At 40.5% G+C, this 22,904-nt stretch overlaps 1 protein-coding gene across 2 annotated transcripts; it reads right to left on the minus strand.

The window, feature by feature from the left end:
• Nucleotides 1-4,012: 4,012 nt before the first annotated feature.
• RBBP7 (RB binding protein 7, chromatin remodeling factor) lies at nucleotides 4,013-18,653 on the minus strand. Of its 2 annotated transcripts, XM_038410583.2 has the most exons (12): nucleotides 18,218-18,653; nucleotides 17,737-17,881; nucleotides 16,997-17,142; nucleotides 14,867-15,040; nucleotides 14,271-14,386; nucleotides 11,598-11,758; nucleotides 9,311-9,437; nucleotides 9,035-9,112; nucleotides 7,661-7,737; nucleotides 7,044-7,101; nucleotides 5,646-5,756; nucleotides 4,013-4,555 (listed from the first exon to the last, which is right to left on the minus strand). In XM_038410583.2, the coding sequence occupies exons 1-12, from the start codon at nucleotides 18,231-18,233 to the stop codon at nucleotides 4,487-4,489; spliced, it is 1,278 nt and encodes a 425-aa protein (XP_038266511.1). In that variant the 5' UTR covers nucleotides 18,234-18,653; the 3' UTR covers nucleotides 4,013-4,486. The 2 variants fall into 2 exon arrangements, with proteins under 2 accessions (XP_038266511.1, XP_043360295.1); XM_043504360.1 differs by lacking the exons at nucleotides 9,311-9,437; nucleotides 11,598-11,758 and having other exon boundaries at nucleotides 18,218-18,472.
• Between the last annotated feature and the right edge of the window lie 4,251 nt (nucleotides 18,654-22,904).

The raw sequence follows: 22,904 nt of genomic DNA on the forward strand, positions 1-22,904 counted from the left end.
TGGGGGAGGGTGGGCCACAACCCCTTTGTGTGAGAAGGGAACCAGTTAAGATTTTGGCAGGTCATTACTGGGGACAGGTGTGTCACCTTAAGTATATGCCTAGCATCTTGGACGGGAATGTACTTTGGGAGGCTACCCCCTCCTGCCCCTCACTCTGCTGTGACTAAACTATTTTTAATGTGCTAGCTCAATCCGAGTGAGTGCGGGTAAGTCTCTGCAAGCTGGGAATCACACTCCTGGCTTGAAACGTAGGCATAATTTGAGATACAAAATGGGATAAAGTTGTAACAGAAATGAAAGGTCTTTTTCTTAGAAGCTCTGAAGCCTTCTGGTGGAAAAAGGTACCAGGTGCTGGTCTTTAACATACATGTGTGTGGTCTTCCCAATTCTTTTGTAAAGCGTAGCCCTGGAGTCCTTCAAAAAACAGACACGGCTATTTACTTATTGAACTAGAAGTCCAGGCCCTCAAAAGGAAGATCCTCCATGATCACTGGCTGCACCTCTCACAGGATTCCAGAACCGTGGAGTCAGGATACTCTCCTTAAAAAAATGGCCTTTACTATGGCTCAAGAGGCAACAGCTGGAGCTGCCTGGATGGACATCTTTGATTTGAGGAAGAGTTAATAGCAAAGATTTAAAACTCCTCTGTTCTCTTGTGGGAATTTGTCCATGTCCAAAATATTTATTGTAATTTAAGTCATATTTTACCCCTAATGCTTGATAATTTGGAATCTAAAATTGTGGGCTTACAGATGCAACTCAACCATCCAAATAAACTGAGCCACTTGGATTGAGTCATCTGTGGCTGCTTTGTGCTCTTTCCATTAGCTACCACAGCCACTAGCAGTCCAGGTACTGGGTGCATGTATGCTTAGCTCTTATCTGTTTTATATGGTTGAAGTTACCGTCGCTGGTGTTTGCCATATATTTAGGGCTTTGTAGATGGGAAATGCTAAATGGCCAGGTACTGAGGCAGGAAGAATATCCAAGAGCTCATGAGGTCTTTTGTACCTCCTCCAGGGTATATTGAAGGAATCAGCTACACATCTGAGATCATAAAAGCTCTTGCCTACCTTGCTTCCACACTGTGCTGAAAAAGTACCAAAGATGGGTACTGAAATAGCAGCTGCCCATATTCAGGTCTCTGTACTGGAGGCAACTGATTCTGATTGCTAAACAGTGCCAAAGGTCTAAGACCATGCTCCCTCAGAGCTTCAGCAGTATACAGATCAGGCTTTGGAGTCTCCTTGAATCAGGACCACTTTTAACTAGGAATTCCCAGTGGGGATTTGCCCCTGCTCTTCCCAGAGGAGAGATGCTCCTTTTGGCTGAGGTTCTGAATCTTTGAAGATGGAGCCTGGGAGCTAATGGATCTGGAAATCTGAGGCTAAGGTGAAAGTAGCTGGGGGAATCTGCCTTGTGCAGAGCAGTGGCCAGCCAGTTGCATGGAGCAGTCCTATAAAAACATTAAGGGCATACCTTCCTTCCCTTTAAAGGGAAAGGACTTGTACATGGAGTATGTATCAGGGAAAGGAGCTTCCCAAGACAAAACATTGTTAATCAGTATTGTTTCCTCACAGGAGCGGCAATGCTTAAAACTGAATGATTTAGTATGGGATATCCCTAAGCCCTGGTATCAGCAGGCAGTTCTTGACCAATGAAAAAGAAAATTAAAGGTAAACTACCAAAAACTTACCTGGGGGCAAACTATTCTGACTAAACTGTACTAGTAATGACAAGTTTTACACAAGGATTTTAGAAAGACTGTATTGAGATAGACACTTAGGAGTTCTCTTAAATATAGGGAGGAGGAACTGAATGATGGTTAGGCCCACACCCATTACTGGCCCTAATGTACATACAATCCCCCATGATACTGCTTTAATAAATAAAAACAAAAACAAAAAACACACCCCCCCCCAGGAAGGACACATTACATTCCCCTGATGGGACATGAAATATTGGAACTATGGAACCAAAAAAATTTCAGACTTTACTGTTTATTAATGTCTTCAAATGGAAAAATTAGTTTTTATATCACACGGTTTTAGATTTTTACTTGATGAATGTAAGACTCAGCTTTCAACCATTAGTGGGGAAAAAAATCTTTAATGTAAGAAAACATTATGGTGCATGAACACTAAGCTCACATATTACAACTTCTCAGAGGGTCAATTCCATAGCTACTGCTGCCTCTCCTTACCCTCAAGAGGGAACGTGTAACAACTATGTTTATTAATAAACAGTAAAGAAGAATATTTCATAGTATTTAGGATTAGCATTGGGCTACAAGAGGAAGATGTGAAAGTTATGGTGCATCAGCTGGGTTTAACATTTGTGAGATGTTAAATACTTGGTGATTAGAGAGGCTATAAAAACAGAAAACTCATAGTAGGATATTTCAATTATTCCCATAGTGACTAGATACATGTCACCTCAGGACATGATGACGAGATAATATTTCTAGACACCATGAATGACTGCTTCTTGAAGCAGTTAGATTTAGTACCCACAAGAGGTAATTCTTGATTTAGTCTTAAGTGGCACACAAGCTCTAGTCCAAGAAGTGAATGTGGCTGAACCACTTGTTAACGGTGACCATGATGTAGTTAATACCAAAGAAACCCACCCCAGCAGCATTTAACTTCAAAGAGGGGAACTACACAAAAAAAATGAGGAAACTAGTTAAATAGAAATTAAAAGGAACAGTCAAGAGTGAAATGCCTGCAAACTAACTTTTTAAAAACAATAGAGGTTCAAATAAAATGTATATCCCTTGTTAAAAAAAAAACAGTAAAGGGATCCAAAAAATGCCACCCTGGGTGACTGGACAAGAATACAGTAGATGAAATTCAATATTGATAAATGCAAAGTAATGCACACTGGAAAACAATCTGAACAGCTACAGATGCATCCAATGAAGTGAGCTGTAGCTCATGAAAGCTTATGCTCAAATAAATTTGTTAGTCTCTAAGGTGCCAAAGGTACTCCTTTTCTTTTTATCAGAAGACAGGACACTGGTCTAGATGGACCACTAGTCTGACTCAGTACGGTCATTCTTGTGTGTGATATGGGCCCACCAAAAGCAGAGATCCTCTCTTTTCACAGGAACTCATACGTGTAGTGAGGATAGGTATCTTTTCCCTATTAAAACAGTGAAATTAAAGAGCTTGAAGCTAACTCTAATTTAAGAGACAGGACTAAATTATGTAACTCTTCTACAGCTAAGGAGACACTTGCCTCAAAGGCTGATGCATCCAAATTCAATAGAAGTGTCTAGATGTATGCTGTATCCAATTTAGTTAGCTAAAATACATTGTTTACTCCAACAGTTAGATGCCATTTCAGATACATACTGAGTGAATCATCCGCTCTCCTTTCCCATGTCTATTTTTGTATTTCACTCCACAAAGTGAGGATGCTACAAAAACGTATTTGACTAGCCAGATAATATAGCATGCACTATGGCCACAAGTATGTGAATGATTATTAAAATAATGAGGTCTTCCTACATAGCAGTTTATAATATTTGTATGGGGCCTCACCCATGATACCTAAATACCAACTGTTTTTAATAAGATTTGGGGTTTAAAGTAACCTCACAGACAGCATTGCTGAAGACTTACACAAGGATATGAAAGTTGACCATCTAGCCACAGAGCAAGATGTCCTTTATAAAGTTCAAGTACAACAAAAGGTCTTTTTCCAAGAAGATATCTACAGGTAACTTTTGACTTTCATTAAAGTGCCTCTGATCAGAATCTGTCTCTCCATCCAGACCTCATTTATACTTTAGCCCTATAGCTAAATATCATTAGAAATACTAAGAGAGGGAACAATGGCGACATCTGTTTAAGTATTAAGCTTTAACATCAGGCAGCAGGTAACTCACATGCCCCTCCACGCAACCTTTTACATCTGTGCAGATAAACATGGAAAGGTACCCACCCTATTCTTTGGAGAGCACTGCCACTAGGCAGTAGTTAGATTTTCTTCTTTAATACACCAAACATTTTCTTCAAAAAAGTTTATTTATGCAAAGCCATCAGGAAGCGTTCTGTAAAAGTGAAAAGCTCATTTTACATATGATAAAAACATTTATGCATTTAGTCTAGGAAAAGAGAGGATTTTGAGTTGTCTAATCATTTACAGGAATCTGCAAGCTTGTTTTAAAAATAGACATTGGTATTCAGTCACTTATTTTTCCCAATATCTAAATGCTGTACAGTTTGCTATAGCTCACTTCAAAGTTCCCCCCCCCACCCCAAAAAAAAAACAGATCAGGGATATCCCATTAAATTCAACTATACAAGCTTTGTGCTTGATAAAAATCAAGCATTGGTATAAGCATTACATTCAACTGAGAATATTCTGAATGTATATAGTAGTCAAAAAAAAACAAACCCCAACAATAACATAATTTATATGACTGTCAGCCACTTCACAAACACCCAACATTCTTGTCTTCCTTTTCCTAAGGAGAAAATTATGTTCCTTGACCCTCCAGTTCTGATGCTGCTATATCTGGTTCTTCATCATTGTAAATGTTTTCAGCCTAGAGACACAAATTATTGCATTACAAGTATCAAAAAGTGGTAGGCACATTTGATTAACCGTATTTTTTCAAATCTTAGATGTCATATGATTGCAGAAGTGAGGAGTAGGCACTGAGAAAATAATCCTGCTCTCAAAGAAGCATCTCTTTCCCTGACTTTAAAGAGGGAAGTCAGTTTTTAGATTATGTAAAATGGCTAGACTCATCAACACTAATATTAAAAATATGTATAAGATACTTTAAATTGATGCACTTTAGGCTAATCGTAATCCATTTAGTTCTTTACCCAAAAGATTTTGTCCCTATCTCATATCCAGTTTCAGTCTTACTTTAAAACTACTATCCCAGTAGTAATTGCTTCCAAAAACACACATCCTTCAATTTACAAGGAAAAAAACTTAAGTTGATAGAAGGGGAGGTACATCTGTATATACATTTAGCTGATGTTATTTAAGTAGCTGTGGTTTTCTGGCTAAACTCACATGGTGTCAATTTATATCAAATGCATGTTGTCAGGCAATGGTCCTGCCTTTAAAGGGACTCTAATAATGTAGGGCTTCCTCTCTTACTACTAAGATCCTATAACTAACTAGGATAAACGACTGCCAACATGACTCCCAGAAGTCTTAAAAATGCAGTTAACTTTGCAATTAGGAGTTCTAGAAGCCAATTGTAAAACAAAAGCTTAGATTCTGGATAGCATAGCATAACATAAACCTGCAATATCTGCAAACTCACTCTGAAGATCTATTTTTCCTTCTTTTGAAGGTACTAAAATATCAACTTAGCTCCAGTTAACTCATCTGTTGAAATGGGTATTTTTGGTATATATTAGAAATTAGTCATTTCTAGTTCAAGATATCCTTAATAAAATTCAAAATGATATACAAGTCATAACAGATAACTTTTTTGTATGAATATTAGTCTTAATGTTCAGGTCATAAGTTAAATCCATTTACTTAGAGGAAAAAGACAGACGATGTCTCATGTAGGCAGTCTTTTTTAAAGATTTTTTTAAGAGAAGGATAACCTCCTTTTTCATTTATATAATGAAGCAGAAAGCAATACAGAAATTAAGTTTGACACTCACCATTTGCCATATTTGCATTATGTTGTCCTCAGATACAGAGCAGATTACCCAGGGTTCGTTAGGGTTCCAACTAAAATCTGAAATCTTTGCAGTGTGTCCTCCGTGAATAAACTATTAAGAAGATCAAATTTAATGACCCAAGACATTTCTAGACAATTATTGAAGTAGTGAAATATTTTAAATTTACTATTCTCATTAGCTAACAAAGTAAAACGAAGGTATAACTATGTACAGTAGAACCTCAGAATTACAGATACCTAGGGAATGGAGGTTGTTCGAAACTCTGAACAAAGCATTATGGTTGTTCTTTCAAAAATTTACAACTGAACATTGACTTAATACAGCTTTGAAACTTTACTATGCAGTAGAAAAATGCTGTTTTCCTTTTATTATTTAGTAGTTTACGTTTAACATGGTATTGTCCTGTATTTGCCTTTCTTCCCCCCCGTGTCTCTGCTGCTGCCTATTCCAAATGAGGCCTGTAGGGCTGACTAGTCAGTTCTTAACTGGTGTTCGTAACTCTGAGGTTCTACTGTAAGTGGAGATCTGAGGTGCAGCTTTACAGAAGCTGCCTTAACACTTACTCCACAAACAACATGTAAATGCCACCCGCCCAGCCACCCACCCACCCACACACACTTCAAATCAGGACTGTTGAGGAGAAGGCAAGAAACACCATTTTAAAAAGCATTCTTGCTACCTGTGTTACTTGGCACAGCAGCCTCCTGCCTTTTTTATAAAGCTCTATATTAGGTTATTTTACTCAAAAGCAAGATGAAGAGTTATTACTGGATGTGGAAGTCAACCAATAGCAACTGTTTTCCCACATAGTTGCACACAAAATATAGTGGTTGCTTGTAAATCATTTGATGGAGAGCCTAACATGAACTAAAGAAGCTATTTCACATTATTTCCTTTCCTCCTGTAAGGTTGCTATTAGCAACACAGCCATTTATAGCAGCATTAAATTGCTAAGACTTTTAAATGACTATCTACCTAGGAAACATTAAACACTATACTTTGTTTCAATAATAACTTGAGGTAGTAGTTTAGTTTTGGTTTATACATGGTTAAAAGTATAACCTACAGCTGTATTTTCTAGACTTTACCTGACCTTGGATATAGGCAACAGTGCAGACCTACTGCAGCAACGGAACTCTGTGCAGCACTTATACAAAGGAGCATTAAGAACCACTGCCTTAAAACTCACTTAGCAGTTGAGAGCCACAATCAAGTACCGAGAGATAGTGGGGCGTTGAAGTATTTGCCCGAAGTAAAATCCTGGATTAGACAGATTATTGGTCTGGTCTGCTATTGCAGTTCTTTAGTCTAAGAATAAAGATACAAGTTCTTATGAGGCATCAACAGGTCTTCAAGCTAAAGACAGCAAATACATACCAAAAGTTCAGGAGGCCCATCTTCTGCATCCTCTGCAGATTGCTCTTCTCCAATTTTACTGTAAAGAAAACAATGCTGTTTAAAGGAAGTATATTTAAATCCTTAATATTGAAGTAGTTAATCTCACTGAAGCAGGCAAGAAGCCAATTTGTGAATTAAGGTTTAAAAAAAAGTAATAGCTAATGGAGGGTTATGCCTTTTCTCCTATCAGGGGCACTCATGCTGAGAAAATATCTGTTTTCAATTCCTATTCTTGCTGCTTATTCTTCACCAGAAGTTTTAATCCTCAAACATGGGTCATCACAACTGGTTGCTGAAAAAATCAGATTCTGCAGATTAGATCAATAAAGAACCCTTGGGACAGAGATCACTTATTACTAAAAAGATGGGGGGGGAAGGACATGCAGAGTTATTCAGAAGCTTTCCCCCCCCCCGCACAACGTAACTGACAAAGATCAGTAAAAAGACAGTATAGCATTCCTACACTGAAGTTTGCTAGTTTTTAAAAATAATTAAGCCTACAATTTAAGTACAAATGCAAAACCTACTGCATATATTGGACACTTGTCTGCTACCTACACATAGGTTTTAAATAAAGGAATAGAATCACTCTTTACCTTAGATCCCATACATTTAGCCGACGATCAGTACCACTTGAAGCAAGAATTGTTTCATTATGAGGAGACCAGTGAACCTGTAAGAAGAGAACATCTCTCAAAAATAGGAGTATGAAGTTACTGACTTTGCATGTATTCTGAACTAGTAACTTTAGATGTGACCAACATTGCCAGTGCTTGAACTGCTACAGCCATAACTGATCAACACTTTTATTAAAAAGGACAAGTTAGACTCAAAAATATATAGACTACTTCTCACTTCATGTACCCCAACATCAAGGCTTTCCTTTAATTCAGAGGATCTAAAGTTTCCTCATGGAAGAAATCCAACCACAAGAAATATACCATTAAAAACTGCTATACTACCATAAAGGGTCAGTATTATTTAGTTCCATTTTCTACAATGGTCAAGTGTGTCCACAGGTCACTTTTAAACATGCCTAATCATACAAAAAATGAATAGTAATTGAATAAAGTCTCACAGCTTTAATGTTTGGAATTAGAATTGCCTTCTGTTTGTGAATTTTTTTTTGGAAATACATATTTTAGGAACATGAGTCTGGGTCAAGCTAACTCTTATACTCTAGACCTTGATCATACATATCTTAGGAGATTTTTTGACTCAAACAAAAAGACAGTTTCCTTGTGCATATCTTCTCAGATGCACTGGATCTACACTGGCTGATTAGTTACCGGTTGGTTTTGGAGAGCTGATTGTCATCTATAAATCCATAAATGGCTTGTGATCTGCTACTGTTAAGGACCATCTCTCCCCCCCCATGCCGTGCTGCAGCTACTGCAGAGTGCTCAAAGCTGGAGAACCCTCTGAGAGGAAACTGGTGCCCAGGATTTCTTTGAGGGGGTCCTCAACTTCAGAATCTATTCTTTATCCATCTGAAATAGCCCAAATCTGTTACCTTTCAGGGCACACTGAAGGATTTGGGGGAGGCACAGATACATAGACAAGAATTGTTTTAAATTATACTGAGAAAAGCTGCTGGGCTTTTATACTTGCCCTATTAATTTTATTTTAACCCTAGTGAGAGAGCATCTAATGAAGCATTTCCCATAAAATGCCAGTTTGTGTGCTGCTGTTAAAGCAGCAAGTTAGAAAGCCGGCAGACTTGTGAATATTCTTTGGGGGAGAAGAAAAAAAAGTCTACTCACATTACCTATGTTGCTTAAACTAAGGCTTAATAGTGGCATTAGTTTGGCTATTAGTTCTTGAAACAGATCTCAGTGATCAGATATATTTCAATTGATCACAGTATTAGAATTCCAAACCAAACCATATTCCCACCTGATCCGGAGCTCTCAGCAATATGCACAACCTTATTCTAAAACCTTCAAGTTATTCATTTTTCTTCTGCCCACCTGAAAGATTTCATCCTTATGAGACTCAAAAGAATGAAGTTTTAATTTAAGGTTTCGCAGATCCCACAAAGCCACAGTCTGTGAGGGAAAGGGAAAAAAAAAAAGAAAGGTACTTTTACTCCAAAAGCCTCTGAAGTTACTCAATTTTCAATGAATACATTTTAGCTACCCTTTGCACTTGTTTTATTGGCATTTGTGACTAGTGTCTAAGCACACTTTTAGGAGCACATACATTCAATTTGTATAGTATGTTAAAAATATACGTAAGTAAAACACCTTGTCAGCAGAACCAGTTGCTAGAATGAACTCGCTGTAGGGATTGAAGGACAGGCAGTTGACCTCGGCTGTATGGGCATCTACAGAATGACTTGGCTTGGATGTAGTATTGGACCTCGTGTCCCAACTTTTTTGGATGAAGGGGTGGGAAAAAGGAAGAACACAAAAAAAAAATGCCAGTCAAAGGTGGTAGAAGGGAGAACCAATTCTCACACAGTAAACCCTATTCAGCACTGACTTTTGCACCAAGAGTTCTGTTCTTGAAACAACCCAGTCTGAAGACTTGCCTAAATGAACAGTTTGCATCCAGCAAGTGAGGGTGTGTGGATCTACAGCACACTGGTAGGCTTCACACTAACTTTTCATCTAAACAGGCCATAGTGGAATGAACATCGGTCACAAAGTTAGCACTCATTTCATACTACATAAAAACTGTACACGTTAAATATCTGTACAAAGTTAACACGAATTACTTTGGGACTAAAACATTCCTTCCAGGCTGAAAAGCCCGGTATACAAGTTTCAACATTAAAAAAAAAAAAAAAAAAAAAAAAAGAGGCGGGGGTGGGGATTGAGAGTCATTTGTCATTCCATACTGGTACAATCCCATTTGTTTTAGAACATACTAATCAGTTAGAAGATTTATAGCAGGCAGGTATTTCACTTTTTGGCAAAAGCAAAGCATTCACTGTATAACCTCAAGAGTTTTCCCTTTTATCAAGGGGAATGATTAGTCTGTCAAGTAATTCATTAGAGTAAACACTTATGATTGGATTCCTCATATCTCTGAAAAAGTTCAAAGCACTAGATTAATATTTAGTCAGTCCACCTGACCTGATGGTATTTGTGGCTTTCTTTTAAATAGAATTATCAGGTCAATCAAGGGGAAGGATGATCCAGGATAAGCATAATCTTGTGATTTAGAAATTTTGAGTTCTTTTATGGTCCCATCATTGTAGGTCCAAAGCCAGCATAAGATTTGGTGAGGCCTAGGTTCAATTTTCTGCTCCACTGCAGACTACATGTGTGACCTTAGTCAAGTTACTTAGCCTCTCTGTGCCCCTTCTACTGTAATTCCTGGGTGTTGTGAGGATAAATACATTAAGATTGAGGCACACTGCCTTAGTTAAACAAAAGGACTTGAGGAGGGAGCAGCAGTGACAGCCTCCCTTATAACTTTTAGCCCCCGTTGGTTAGGGTACTCACTTGGAATATGGAAGACCCAGGTTAAATTCCTCCTTCCGCATGATTATGGAGAATGGATTTGAGCAGAGTTTCCCAATTCTCAGGCAAGTGCCCTACCACTGGACTACAGAGTCATACTCTCTCTCTCTATATTACAAACATTCATTGGGCTAAAGTGGAACAACTTCAACAGGCGAGACTGAGAAACGCTCTCTCCCCTACCCCTCAGTATATGCCATAACCAAGTGGCTGTTCTGTGCTCAGATCACACACATGCCAGATCCGCCTCACAGTAGATAGGGAGGGCAACACAGATCTTCACCTGGTTTGAGAATTGCACTGGGGCTTAGGTGTTCGGATGCCTACATAAGGCAGCAATGCACATATTTGGAAGTAGAAACTTGGGTGCTAAGGAGCTTTTTACAGCAGAAATTTAGGCATCTAGTGATTTTAGACACCCACAAGATTAGGGGGCAGCTGAGCAGGGGTTCTGAGGATCACAGCGACATGGCTTTGGACCTACAATGATGGGACCATAAAAGAACTCAAAATTTCTAAATCACAAGAGAAACTGTAGAATCAGGATTCCCATTCACCATTTGTTTAACTACAAATCTAGATTTACAATGTAGTCTTAGTAAGAAAATCAACACTGAACGGGTTTCAGAGCAGCACCTGTCTTAGTCTGTATCCACAAAAGAACAGGAGTATTTGTGGCACCTCAGAGATGTATTTGAGCATAACAAATGTATTTGAGCATAAGCTTTTGTGGGCTATAGCCCTCTTCATCGGATGCATAGAATGGAACAAATAGTAACATTGAACAGTAAAACTAATAGAAGGAAATGTACATTTAGGATTATTCCTATCCAGATTCCTAGAAATACAAATAATGCTGTAAAATCTAGGTTATTTAACTTCATGTTAATGCAACAGAAGGCTAGAGTATTTTAGGATTGCAGACCACCTCATAGCCTGAATAGATCTCTTTAATTAGGCAGTGTGCAGTGCTTGTCTAGACTGTTGCATTGACAAGCAGACAATTATAAATTCCAAGAACTGCTCAGCTTCTCCCCACTCCCAACTCTCCTCCCAAACTTACATCATAAGCTTCTGATCATCAGCAACTGATCCAAATAAAGATTCATGAAGCAGATGCCATGCCACATCTTCTACTACTGCAGAATGTCCAGTAAAGATTGCTTTAGCATCAACAACTTTGCCTTCTTTTGGTCCTGCACTTATATCCCACAGACAAACAGTCTGCAGACAAAAGTCACATTTTAATACAATGTAATTTATTGTTCAGACTTGCTTTCCTGGTCTAAATCTTTCAGTATATGGATAGTAATCAAGTTGTATTCCAATTACGTTGTCTGATATCGGAATACAAGTTCAATGTTCAGAGGTTTTAGAACTGTTAACACAGTTAATGCCACACCGCTGGCATTCAGTTTTCTGTAACTTGAGACCATCATTCTTGTCTTTTAAAAAGTCTCATTTAATAAAGTTATGTCCTTAAACACCACCATCATAACTACCTATAAAAAGAAAACTTACTAAAGCCAAAGGGAGTCTATGATATTCCTACTGGGGTCTGTGCCCAGACTTTATTAGAATGTAATTTTTGTAGTCCACCAAATACTTCGACCAGCCTCAGAGACACAAAACACTGCAGGGGGAGGAGGGCTGGGCGTGCGTGCCTGTGTGGGAGACATTGATCACTGTCAGGGGGTAGGGTTGGACGTGCGTGTGTGCCAACAAGCGAGAGACTGGTATGGAGGAGTAGGGCTTTTTATTATGCACTAGGCAAGCTCTGTCCCCGAGGCAGAAATGTAGCAGCCTGACTGCCTAGAAAAAGGCCAAGATTCTGTATGGGGCTGATCCCAAAGTTTTAGAGCACCCAGTAGTAGTACAGAGGGCCGTATTTCCCAGTTCATGGTGTTCCAGTTAAACAAAAACAGACTTGGCCTCTAGTGATGGTTTTAAAAACTTCATCTGGATTGATTCTGTTCAGTACATGTATGACTACATCCAGTATCTTTCAGTAATCAGGAAGAGAGTCGTCAAGTTTCGTCCTGGAATATATAGCTATTGACCTGACACATTCAAGAAGTTTCTGTCCCTGTATTTGCATGGAGCTGTGTAAGATTCTACTCAAACCAAAATCCTTTAAGTTTACTTTCCACTATTGTTCTTTCATCAGAAGATCGCACAGCTAAGCAAATGTGATAGTATACTGTTCTTAAATAGAGTAACTTAATGGTTTAAAACAACAATTTTTGAAAATAAAGACTTAAATTAAAAGAAAAAGCAACCATTGCTAATGTTGCTGTTGATGGTTAAATTTATCTCATTCTCTGAGGCAGCAACATAGCAGCAGCCTGTCTGCCTAGTAATTGATCAACTTCATGCTGTTAACACAGAAGGGGTAGAACCAATGGATTCAGTACTAGAGGATAGATGTCTGTATCTCAGAGAAGATAACATCACAGAAGACTATTGCACTGAGGAGTTTCTGCGAAATGCCAGAGAAACGGTTGAGGAATATTTCATAGCTCCATCAGGTAACATCCCTTTACCAAAGCTAGAGGAGTCAGATACTTTTCTGCAAGTCTATGAGTGAAAGTCAAGGTCTGGAATGCCGCTTCAGCTTTTAAGTCATCTGTGAGAATTAGCATATATGCAACTATGGCTGTGGAGTATCTTGATGCAAGTGTTTAATCCCAAGAACAACACCCTCACATAATTATTTGCTTTTTCTTCCTTCCTTCTGTAAGATTACTTTGAAATTAAAGGTTTGGTGTATTTTTCCAGTATTAAAAAAAAAAAAAAAAAAAAAAAAACACCACACATTGGGAACAGTTAACTAACAATAGGAACATTAACATTCTCAGTCAATTCCCCCTCATAAAACCTGTAAAAGTTTTAAGGCCCCTACATTACCGGAATGATGTAAAACCTTATAAATGACAGTCAGGGAATCAGCTAAGATGATCTATGTACTTTCTTACTTTTTTCCTGTGCCAAAGTGGCACAATAGAGTTAGATTACAGCTCAGGATTTATTTTACTTACCCATTAAAAAATACTGAGGGCAAATAAAACATTTACCAAGCAGTCAATAAAATGTCAGGATAATCAGAACCAAGCACTTCCCAAAGTACCCAGCCAAGTCCAGGACAATGATTAGCAAAACTGTACGACTTGTGTGAGAAAGTCTGAGCAATTTAAAATGAAATTCTACTTTTTTGGGGGGGGAGGGGGCTGTTTGGTGTTCTGTAATGTAATTTAATTGGAATGCAGGATATTAGCTACAGTGTTTTGCAACTTTCATGTGTTTAGGAAATGCTGAATAGTTTAGTGACTTTTTTCTGTATTGTAGTTTAAATAAATTACCAAAACAATTGAAACTGGTGTGATTATATTACATCATTTTGATAGATAAAATATGCAGAATTTTTAAGAGCAGAATTTTTTAATTTGTGTGTGTGAAGAATCCCCCCAAAAGTAGCTATTATGGGATAGGCATTAACTAGCTATAGAGGTGTCGCAACCTCCTTCTGTTAAGGATGATGTGTCATGGTAAGCAGGCTTTCGGGTATAAAGGATAGAAACATGAACATCTAAAATTTAAAATATGAAGACATTTTAATGCACGCTGGATGGAGAAGACTAGTGGAAGAGATTTTATGGAAAAAAATACTATTAGGCCATGTGAATCAGCAACTCTTCCTTTCGTTTTGTATTAACAAAGGAGGAAGTTAGTTTCTTACATGATCATCAGATGCACTGAGAAGGTGTCCACTCAAATTGGAATTCCATGATAAACCGTAGCCTTCTTTTTGGTGTCCTCTTAGCCTAAGGTCAGGATTACATTCTCCACTTGGGTCTGAAAAAGAACCAAACCATTGTTTAGCTCTTAGAGCTCTTTTAAACAATAAGAATATGATGGACTGTAATTGATGGAATTTTTATTTTTGCATTGCAAAATAAAATAAAATTGCAAAATTGTCTGCATATGCTTACTACAGGGAGAAGCAGGACTTGCTTTTCAATTTCATGTTCAGAGTAGGTTTCAAGACACTTGATGATAGCTAAAGATAGCCACAGAGGGTCCTCCTACTCTATTACCTCAAGTCTGAAATACCTAGACAAAATTCCTGAGCTTAATTACCCCAAGCATATTCTAACTAATCCAAATTGTTTTTAACTAGCATGGGAGTTAAGGCACCTTCAGACACATAGTGCTTTCACATCAAAATACAATAAACCGGACTACTGTCAGACTCATGTTATTACATTTTGTTTCTAGACTACATGTGTAATACTAGAGAAGATACTGTATACAAATTCAAGCAGTTTGACCCACCTGGTTTAGATGGATGTTTGGTGTAATCAAAAACCAGCACATCAGAGGAAGGTGTTTTTGTAGCAATGATGCACGGGTTCTGGGGCATGTAGCGAGCACGATTTACTTCACCTTCATGGTTAATTTTAATTTCAGTTTCAATTTTACCAGTTACAGATCCAAAGCCGCCAAATTCTAGATTTTTTTTTAAATACATATAAAAAATGTTTTTGGTTAAAAACATGAACTATTTCAAGTGTGTTAAGCCAGTGTTCTCAGGCTTTTCATAATCGCAAGTTGTTTAATGTAGTAATACAAGTCACATGGAAGATTAAATACATTATACCCCTTTAATATAAAAATCTTAAAAGTGATCTTATCTTGAAAGCAGTGAAGTATTCTTAAACTGAACAGGTCATCACAATAAGTAGTGACCAGCCGTAACACCTTCAGAGGGGTACATCTCTTGCTCAAGCTAGTCTACCAGTTTGTTTTAGTGTCACAAATGAAAGACCTAATGAAGTCAACATTTATGTCAAATACAGTAACTCTTCACTTAACGTCCTCCTGCTTAATGTTGTTTTGAAATTACGTCACTGCTCCATTAGGGAACATCGTTTAAAGTTTCGTTTAAAGTTGTGCAATGCTCCCTTAGAACATCATTTGGCTGCCTGCTCTGTCCACTGCTTGTAAAATTCTGTCAAAGAGCAGCGACTTTGCAAGTGAGCATTGAACAAGTTCCTCTTCTCCGCCTCCTCCCCCTCCCTCCCAGAAAGTCCTAAGCCCCGCCAAACAGCTGTTTGGTGGCAGGGAAGCACTGGGAAGGAGGGGGAGGAGCAGGGACATGGCATGCTCCAGAGAGGAGGCGGAGTGGGGGTGGGAAGAGGCGGGCCTGGAGCATCCCCCAGGGAAGTCGACGCCTGTTCTTCTGGGGGAAAGCTGTCATTGCTGCTGTGCAAGGTGCCTCCTAGTGTCCTCGCCTGCTGCGGGCTGTGCCTGAGTGGGGTAAGCCGGGGGCACCTCCCAACCACAGTACAGTACAGTAGATAATGCCTTTTGTCTGCCCCCAAAAAATGTCCTTGGAACCTAAGCCCCCACATTTACATTTATTCTTATGGGGAAATTGGATTCGTTTAACATATTTTCACTTAAAATTGCATTTTTCAGGAACATAACTACAACGTTAAATGAGGAGTTACCGCAGGAGACTTTTGCAAGAGGTTCTCCAATACTGACTTAACATGAATTGTTATCAGCTTTCAGACTTTTTTAAAAAGGGTCAGAGTAAAATATATTAAGGCTCTAGAACAGTAGTTCTTAACCTTTACTGCAGCCTGCACCCCTTATCAAAAATCATTGAAGTAAGCCAGTTCTTTGAACCTAGATAAATTTGTTTGTATATTACAGTAATGGTTAAAAAATGTATGCTGTTAATAAATACATAGGTTTGATGAAACAAAGTAGTTGTACTTACGTGCCTGTGCTTAATTTGTGTTTTCCAAGATTTACCTTCTTAAAAAAAACCTGGCATGTCTTGCATCTCCAGAAAAGGCATCTCGCATCCCCAGGGGGTGTGTGCACCCCAGGTTAAGAACCACTGCTCTAGAACTACACTATATACAAGTGGCACATGTATCCGTGGGGGTATGCATAGGTCTTCCAGGGGGTACATCAACTCATTTAGATATTTGCCTACTTTTATAACAGGCTACATAAAAAGCACTAGCGAGGTCAGTACAAACTAAAATTTCATACAGACATTGACTTGTGTATACCGCTCTATATACTAGAGACTGAAAGGTAAGTACAATATTTATATTCCAATAGATTTACTTTATAAATTGTAAAGATGAGAAAATAATCAATTTTTCAGTTACAGTGTTCTGTGACACTTTTGTATTTTTAAGTCTGATTTTGTAAGCAAGTAGTCTTTTAAGCGAGGTGAAATTTGGGTTATGCAAGACAAATCAGTCTCCTGAAAGGCGTACAGTAGTCTGGAAAGGTTGAGAGTCACTAAACAAGTTTAGTATACAAAACAGACTCTTGAGAAAAATATTTTTAAAGTTAAAGTTAGAACACAATTAAACAAGATATGCACTGTTTAACACTGCTGCTAGAACAACATAATCTAAAAATTCTTGCAATACTCACCTCCCTTCTCGCTATCATAGTGAGAAGCATCAAACTGAGCATCATCATTAGGAATCTGGACCCTTGCAACAACCAAATGGTTTTGTTCGTCAGAGGTATGTGTTCCCAAAACTAGCCAATGGAGGGCATAATCCTTTCCTTCAGGCCTGTTCAATAAAACAGATGATCTTACAAAAGTTCAACGCAGTTGTACTATACTTGTAAATATTTTTTAGAGGAAAGTTTTTCTGTAGCATCCCAATTTCTATGGGAGACTACAGATTAATTGGGAAAAACACTTTCCCCTGCCATATTAGGCATATCAGCATAAATGTTTACAAGTTGAACTCCAGGTGTTCTTGACATCAGTAAATCTGACAAGTACATCTTTAATAAAACTGAAATCCGTCTTTTAGCGCGTTTGTCACTATTGCTAGACTAGTATAAATAAGACTTCTATGGGCGCATACTTTAAGTAGAGGCATTTTGACATCAGCCCCTGCTATGGTAAATCCATGTTAATGCAGGTAAAGGCATTTGACTTTGAACAGATTTTCCAGTTTTGGTACTCCAAGCAGTCAGCTCTTTATTCTGCAGTGAAGCAAGAGGAGTAGTTCAGATGCTGAAGACAGGACTGACTGCTTAAAGAGAGATTATGTCCCTCTTGCGAGCTTTTACTTTTACCAGCATCCGAAATGTTTCCTCCCAACACGGCACATGAGGGTTTACGCAGGTAAGGGGAGTGCAGGCAGGAGTCTCACCTGGTTACATCAGGCAGCCACTGCACCGTGAGGCTGGGCCACTCGAGGGCGTGGGTCATCACCAGGTCGTACAGGAACGGGGTGTTCTTCTTCCAGATTTTGTACTCTTCGTTGATGACGCGCTCCTCCACCGTGTCCTCGAACACTGCACGGACGGGACGGACGGACAGACAGACGGAGACAGAGGCGCGCTAGGCGGGCGGCTCCCAGCAGCCGGGGCGGGTGGGGGAGGGGGAAACACCCGCGGCCTCACGTTTTATTTTTTTTCCTAAGCCGAAGCCCGCTCGCGGGCGAGACCCAGCGGCGGCTCCGCCCGGCCACGCGCTCCCCTCCGCGCGCGCGGCGGGCCGCCCCGCCCCGCCCCCTGAGAGACCCAGAGCCGGGAGACGCCCCCCGCCTCGCCTTGCCCGGGGAGAGGAAACCCGCCGACCCCCGCCCCTCCAGCCCGAACAGGCACCGGCCGGGCCCCGCCGTCTCTTACTCTCTTTATTCGCCATTTTGTGCGTGGGGCTCCCTCCCGCGCTGCGCTCCCCTCCCCCCGGCGGAGCTGGCGCCGCCGTCTCCGCCGCGGATGAAGCGGCCGCTCGCGCGCCGGCCCTTCGGGTTCCAGACGGCCTCGTTCTCCCTCCAAATCCGTTGGCTTGGATCCCGAGAGACGCGCCGCGCCGCCGCCGCCGCCGCCGCCAGAGCGCGTGCGCAGCAACCCGGCTGCGCTCCCAGGTCAGACCGCCGCGACCCCGAGGCGGCGGCCAATGAACGGGGGCGGCGAGGCTGAGGCGGGCCGCAGCTCAACAAGCCCGCCCATCGGCCACCACCTCTTCCGGGGCAGGGCAGATGAGCGCATGCGCAGCAGGAGAGCGCCCAACAGCGGGGGCGGGGCAAAGGACGGGCGGGGGGGGGGCCCAGCGGCCCAGCAAGCCCCTCCCCCGGCCTGACGCTGCATAACAAACCGCGCAGAGGGTTCGTACCCCCCTCCCCCAGGAGCTGTGACGTCAGCGCTCCTAGGGCCCGTGGCCAGCCGCGAGGCCGAGCGCCCGGAATGCCCAGGGGGCTGCTCCCCACGCAGCAACCGTTCCCCGCGCCACGTGCTCGTGGGCCAGCGCCCCGCCCCCAGCAGAGCGTAAAAATCATCCGTTTCCTTAAACAGAGTCGGGGGGGGAGGGGCGGGCGTATTTTGATTGACTCCCTGGTTTGTGACGCTTCAGGCCTGGCCTATAAAGGTTCTTATCCCTCCCCCCCGAAGATGAAACGTCTCTTTAAAACCAAAGCCTGAGAGCGAAGCGCCTCCAGGACTCCTCCTGTGCCGCCGCCGCCCCCCCCCCACCCCCGGGAGGGGGCTTTCAGCGAAGCACAAGGGGTGGGAGTCGGTAGTTTTCGGCAGAGGCGGCAAGGGTGTATAGCAGCTGTACAGGTCCGCCCGCCAGTACCCGCCCTCGCGGTTCTTCAGACAAGGCCTGCAACACGTAAAACCAGCTTGAGTCATATCGCAGAGAGGCAAACTGAACATGCTCTAAAATGGAGAGATGTGAGCGTCCTCAGCCGTTTATCAGGACTTTTAAGTTTGGCAAAAAAAAAAAAAACCCTCCTCTGTTCTGCTACGAAGAAGAAGCCAGGGTTGTTCAAATCATTCTTCAATGTAAGCAACATCTAGGGTCCTGTTGTAATAATCCGCTCCTCCAATTAGAGCACCAGCAGGAACGTAGGTTTCAGAGGAGCAGCCGTGTTAGTCTGTATTCGCAAAAAAGAAAAGGAGGACTTGTGGCACCTTAGAGATTAACAAATTTATTTGAGCATAAGCTTTCGTGAGCTACAGCTCACTTCATCGGATGCATTATACAGGAATATATACGTCTACAGTTCTCAAACACTACAGTGTCTACAAGTTCCAGGCACAGTTACAAAACGCATCCACTCACATATAACGTTTTCCCCAGATATTAATTATACTAATTTTCTATAATGGAATATATCCCTACATCCACATCATACACACTATTGTAATAATCTTTGTACAAAGTACGTCTCATAAGGTATCATTTGAAAACTTCTAATTTGCTGGTTAGTATTTTCCTGGTAAAATATGTGTGGTAACATTGCATGTGACGTTGCATGGTTCCTCCTTATGACATTTTTAACACTTGTTCCAAACCCCACAGCTCTGCCTAGGCAGAAATCAGATCTGTTCTAAACAAAGGAAGGAATCTCTGCTTGCCTTAATTTGCATTTAAGCAGTAAACAGAGTCATCACGTAGGAAGTTCAAACAGGTGGGAAAAAAACCAGCAGGGACTACCCTTCTACATAGTCTCTTTGTCTCCTAGGTTTCAGTTGGAAATGTTTTCCAAGAGGGGGACTGAAACTATAAATAAGAGGGGCAAACACCCCAAAGGACCCTCCTCCTCTCTCCCTGCCCACCTCAATCTTTGCACCTGAGAAGATAAAAGGAACAACCATTGGACCCTAGGGGAGGGGTTCTGGCCTGAGAGTGTGATCAGTAACCTGCTAGAGTATGTGGTGAGAAAGTTTGCTTTACAACTAAGATAAGTTCTTAAAGGTTAGTAAGTGTTTTATTTTTCTTGTAACCATTTCTGACTTTTATGCCTTATTACTTGTATACCTTAAAATTATCTGTTTGTAGTTAACAAATTTGTTTTACTTAATCCAGTGTGTTTAAATTGAAGTGTTTGGATAACTACTTTAGGTCATAAACTGGCATATTATTCCCTTAAAGGAATAATGGACTTAATATATTTGCTCTGCCTAGGAGAGGGCTGGGCAATACAAGACATACATTTCTGGGGGAAGATCTGGGATGGGGGTGTGTGTTGGGGTCACCCTGCAGTATTACAAAGGCTGGTGAGAGTCAAGGTACAGCTGGCAGGCTGCAGTTATATACAGGCACTCAGGGTGTGGCTTGTATGCTGGAAAGCTGTTTGAGTGGCCCAGGGTGGGAGCTAACACAGCAAGGCATTGTAAGACACCCAAGGTTGCAGGGCTGGGGTGACAGTCCCCCATTAGTCTGGATTGTGCCTCTAATGTGTCAAATTTGCATACCACCGGAATAAACAATCACACCAAAAAACTGTTTAGTTACTTAGAAGAACAGAGGGAAAAACAACAAATTACAGTGTTATAGATCCCTGTGCAAAATCATCACATTAGTAAAATGCACAGATCTAAGGCAAACTTAACAAATACAGAATTGTCAACCATAAACTCAAAGTGGGGAAAAAAACCAAAAGTAAGATGATGATGATAATAATATCTAACTTTTTTTATAGCCCTTTTCAGCTGTAGATCTCAGTGTAAACACAGAGAGCAGGAACTATATAATCAATGACCGGATAAATTAAAACAAAAGGATACTTCCTACAGCAATGTCCAAAACACAAGGAAATGCAAGAAAGATAGTCACTCCAATTATCAGAAATAGTACTAGATTTCCCATCTAAAAAGTCATGAGGAAAAAGATAGCAGAGTAACATGCTGTTTAGTAATCTCTCACTGAATGAGAAATAGTAACACTTATAGCATGTTAATTAAATTGAGAAAATGTAGCAGGACAGGCAACGTAAAGGGGGACGGGAGATGTAGAGGGAAGGACTGCAATCTTGTGCAATTTAGGACTCTGGCCTGTAGGTGGTAGCAACTCCAGCACTGACGAGACAGCCGGAGCAGCACATGAGAAGCTCAAAGAAGAAAGGAAAATTCTCCTCTCAATTACTTGTGAAAGATGCACAGTATGAAGGGGAATAACTTGTCTCTTTTTCATCCCACTATATCCTGTGCTGATGTGGGCTGTCTCCAATATAATGTTTGTAGAAAATGAAACATTTTGGCTTTGGGACTGAAGCAGACTCCTGGGAGATTAAAATTCAATTGGACAGTTCCTCTGCAGTTGAAACCACCTTTTGTTTGACAAAAATAATGCTTTGCATGTATGCAGCAATCAGTAAGTTCAAAATTACGTTACAAAAATAAATATTAGACCCACTTTTCAAGTATGGAAACTTGTAAAAGATTAGAGTGGTCACTGTTAAAAAGTTAATATTTTCCAACAGAGGTATTGAAAATATCAGTTTTCCTGCACTGAAATAACTGTTGGAACGGTGTGTTAGAGTAATAAAGCTGTCACACAGGAATGTTAGTAAGAGTCTGAACTTCATTCCTTGGCCCCAGTTACATGATATGGGTCAGGTTTACAGAAGTATAATATGCCCGTCAGATAGTACGGTCAGTAATATTCATTGACTCCTGTAGGTATTGTTGTATCTTACTTTTTTAAAAAAAATCAATGCAAATGAAACTTAACACTAACCAAATAAATTATAACCACCACAGGCTAATGTAGCCAGTAAATAAAATATACTATTGCCCCTTTTTGGCCTGAGCAGTTAGCTGATATTTGGGGCCATGCTGGGTTGCCTCCATTAGGAGGAGAAATTGATTAAAAGAGTCAGGATTTCTTTGGTGCTACCTTGTTTATTTACAAAGAATGTACAAAGTCCTGTTTCCCGGAACTGAACATTGATCAGCTTTAACCAGGTCAGTAATTGATGGCATTCATTAACATAATAATGCAAACAAAAACATCTAGGACGGACATGATGATAGACTAATGGAATGCTCCTGACAGATCAGAGGAGTACTTGTGGCACCTTAGAGACTAACAAATTTATTTGAGCATAAGCTTTCGTGAGCTACAGCTACAGATGCATCCGACGAAGTGAGCTGTAGCTCACGAAAGCTTATGCTCAAATAAATTTGTTAGTCTCTAAGGTGCCACAAGTACTCCTTTTCTTTTTGCGAATACAGACTAACACGGCTGCTACTCTGAAAACAGATCAGAGGATTATTCTTCCTCTTATTGGACATTTCTCAGTAACAGTCTCTGAATTTCATTGGTTTTCTGATCACATGACACTTTTTCAGACTAGTTCTTGCTCTAGTGCCTCACTGAAACTTGCTAAGTTTGAGCAATAAGAGTCACCAGCTTGCTAAGATTCATCAAACTGGAGCCTCACAGGAGGTTTGTATGATGGCTAAATTAAGGCCAGGTCTGCACTATAAACTATGTCTCTGAGGGGTGTGAAAAATCCAGTGTAGACAGTACTATGTTGATGGGAGGGCTTCTTCTGTTGACATAGTTTCTGCCTCTCACAAAGGTGGA

Source organism: Dermochelys coriacea, chromosome 1 (assembly GCF_009764565.3).
Source record: "Dermochelys coriacea isolate rDerCor1 chromosome 1, rDerCor1.pri.v4, whole genome shotgun sequence".
NCBI lineage: Eukaryota > Metazoa > Chordata > Testudines > Dermochelyidae > Dermochelys > Dermochelys coriacea.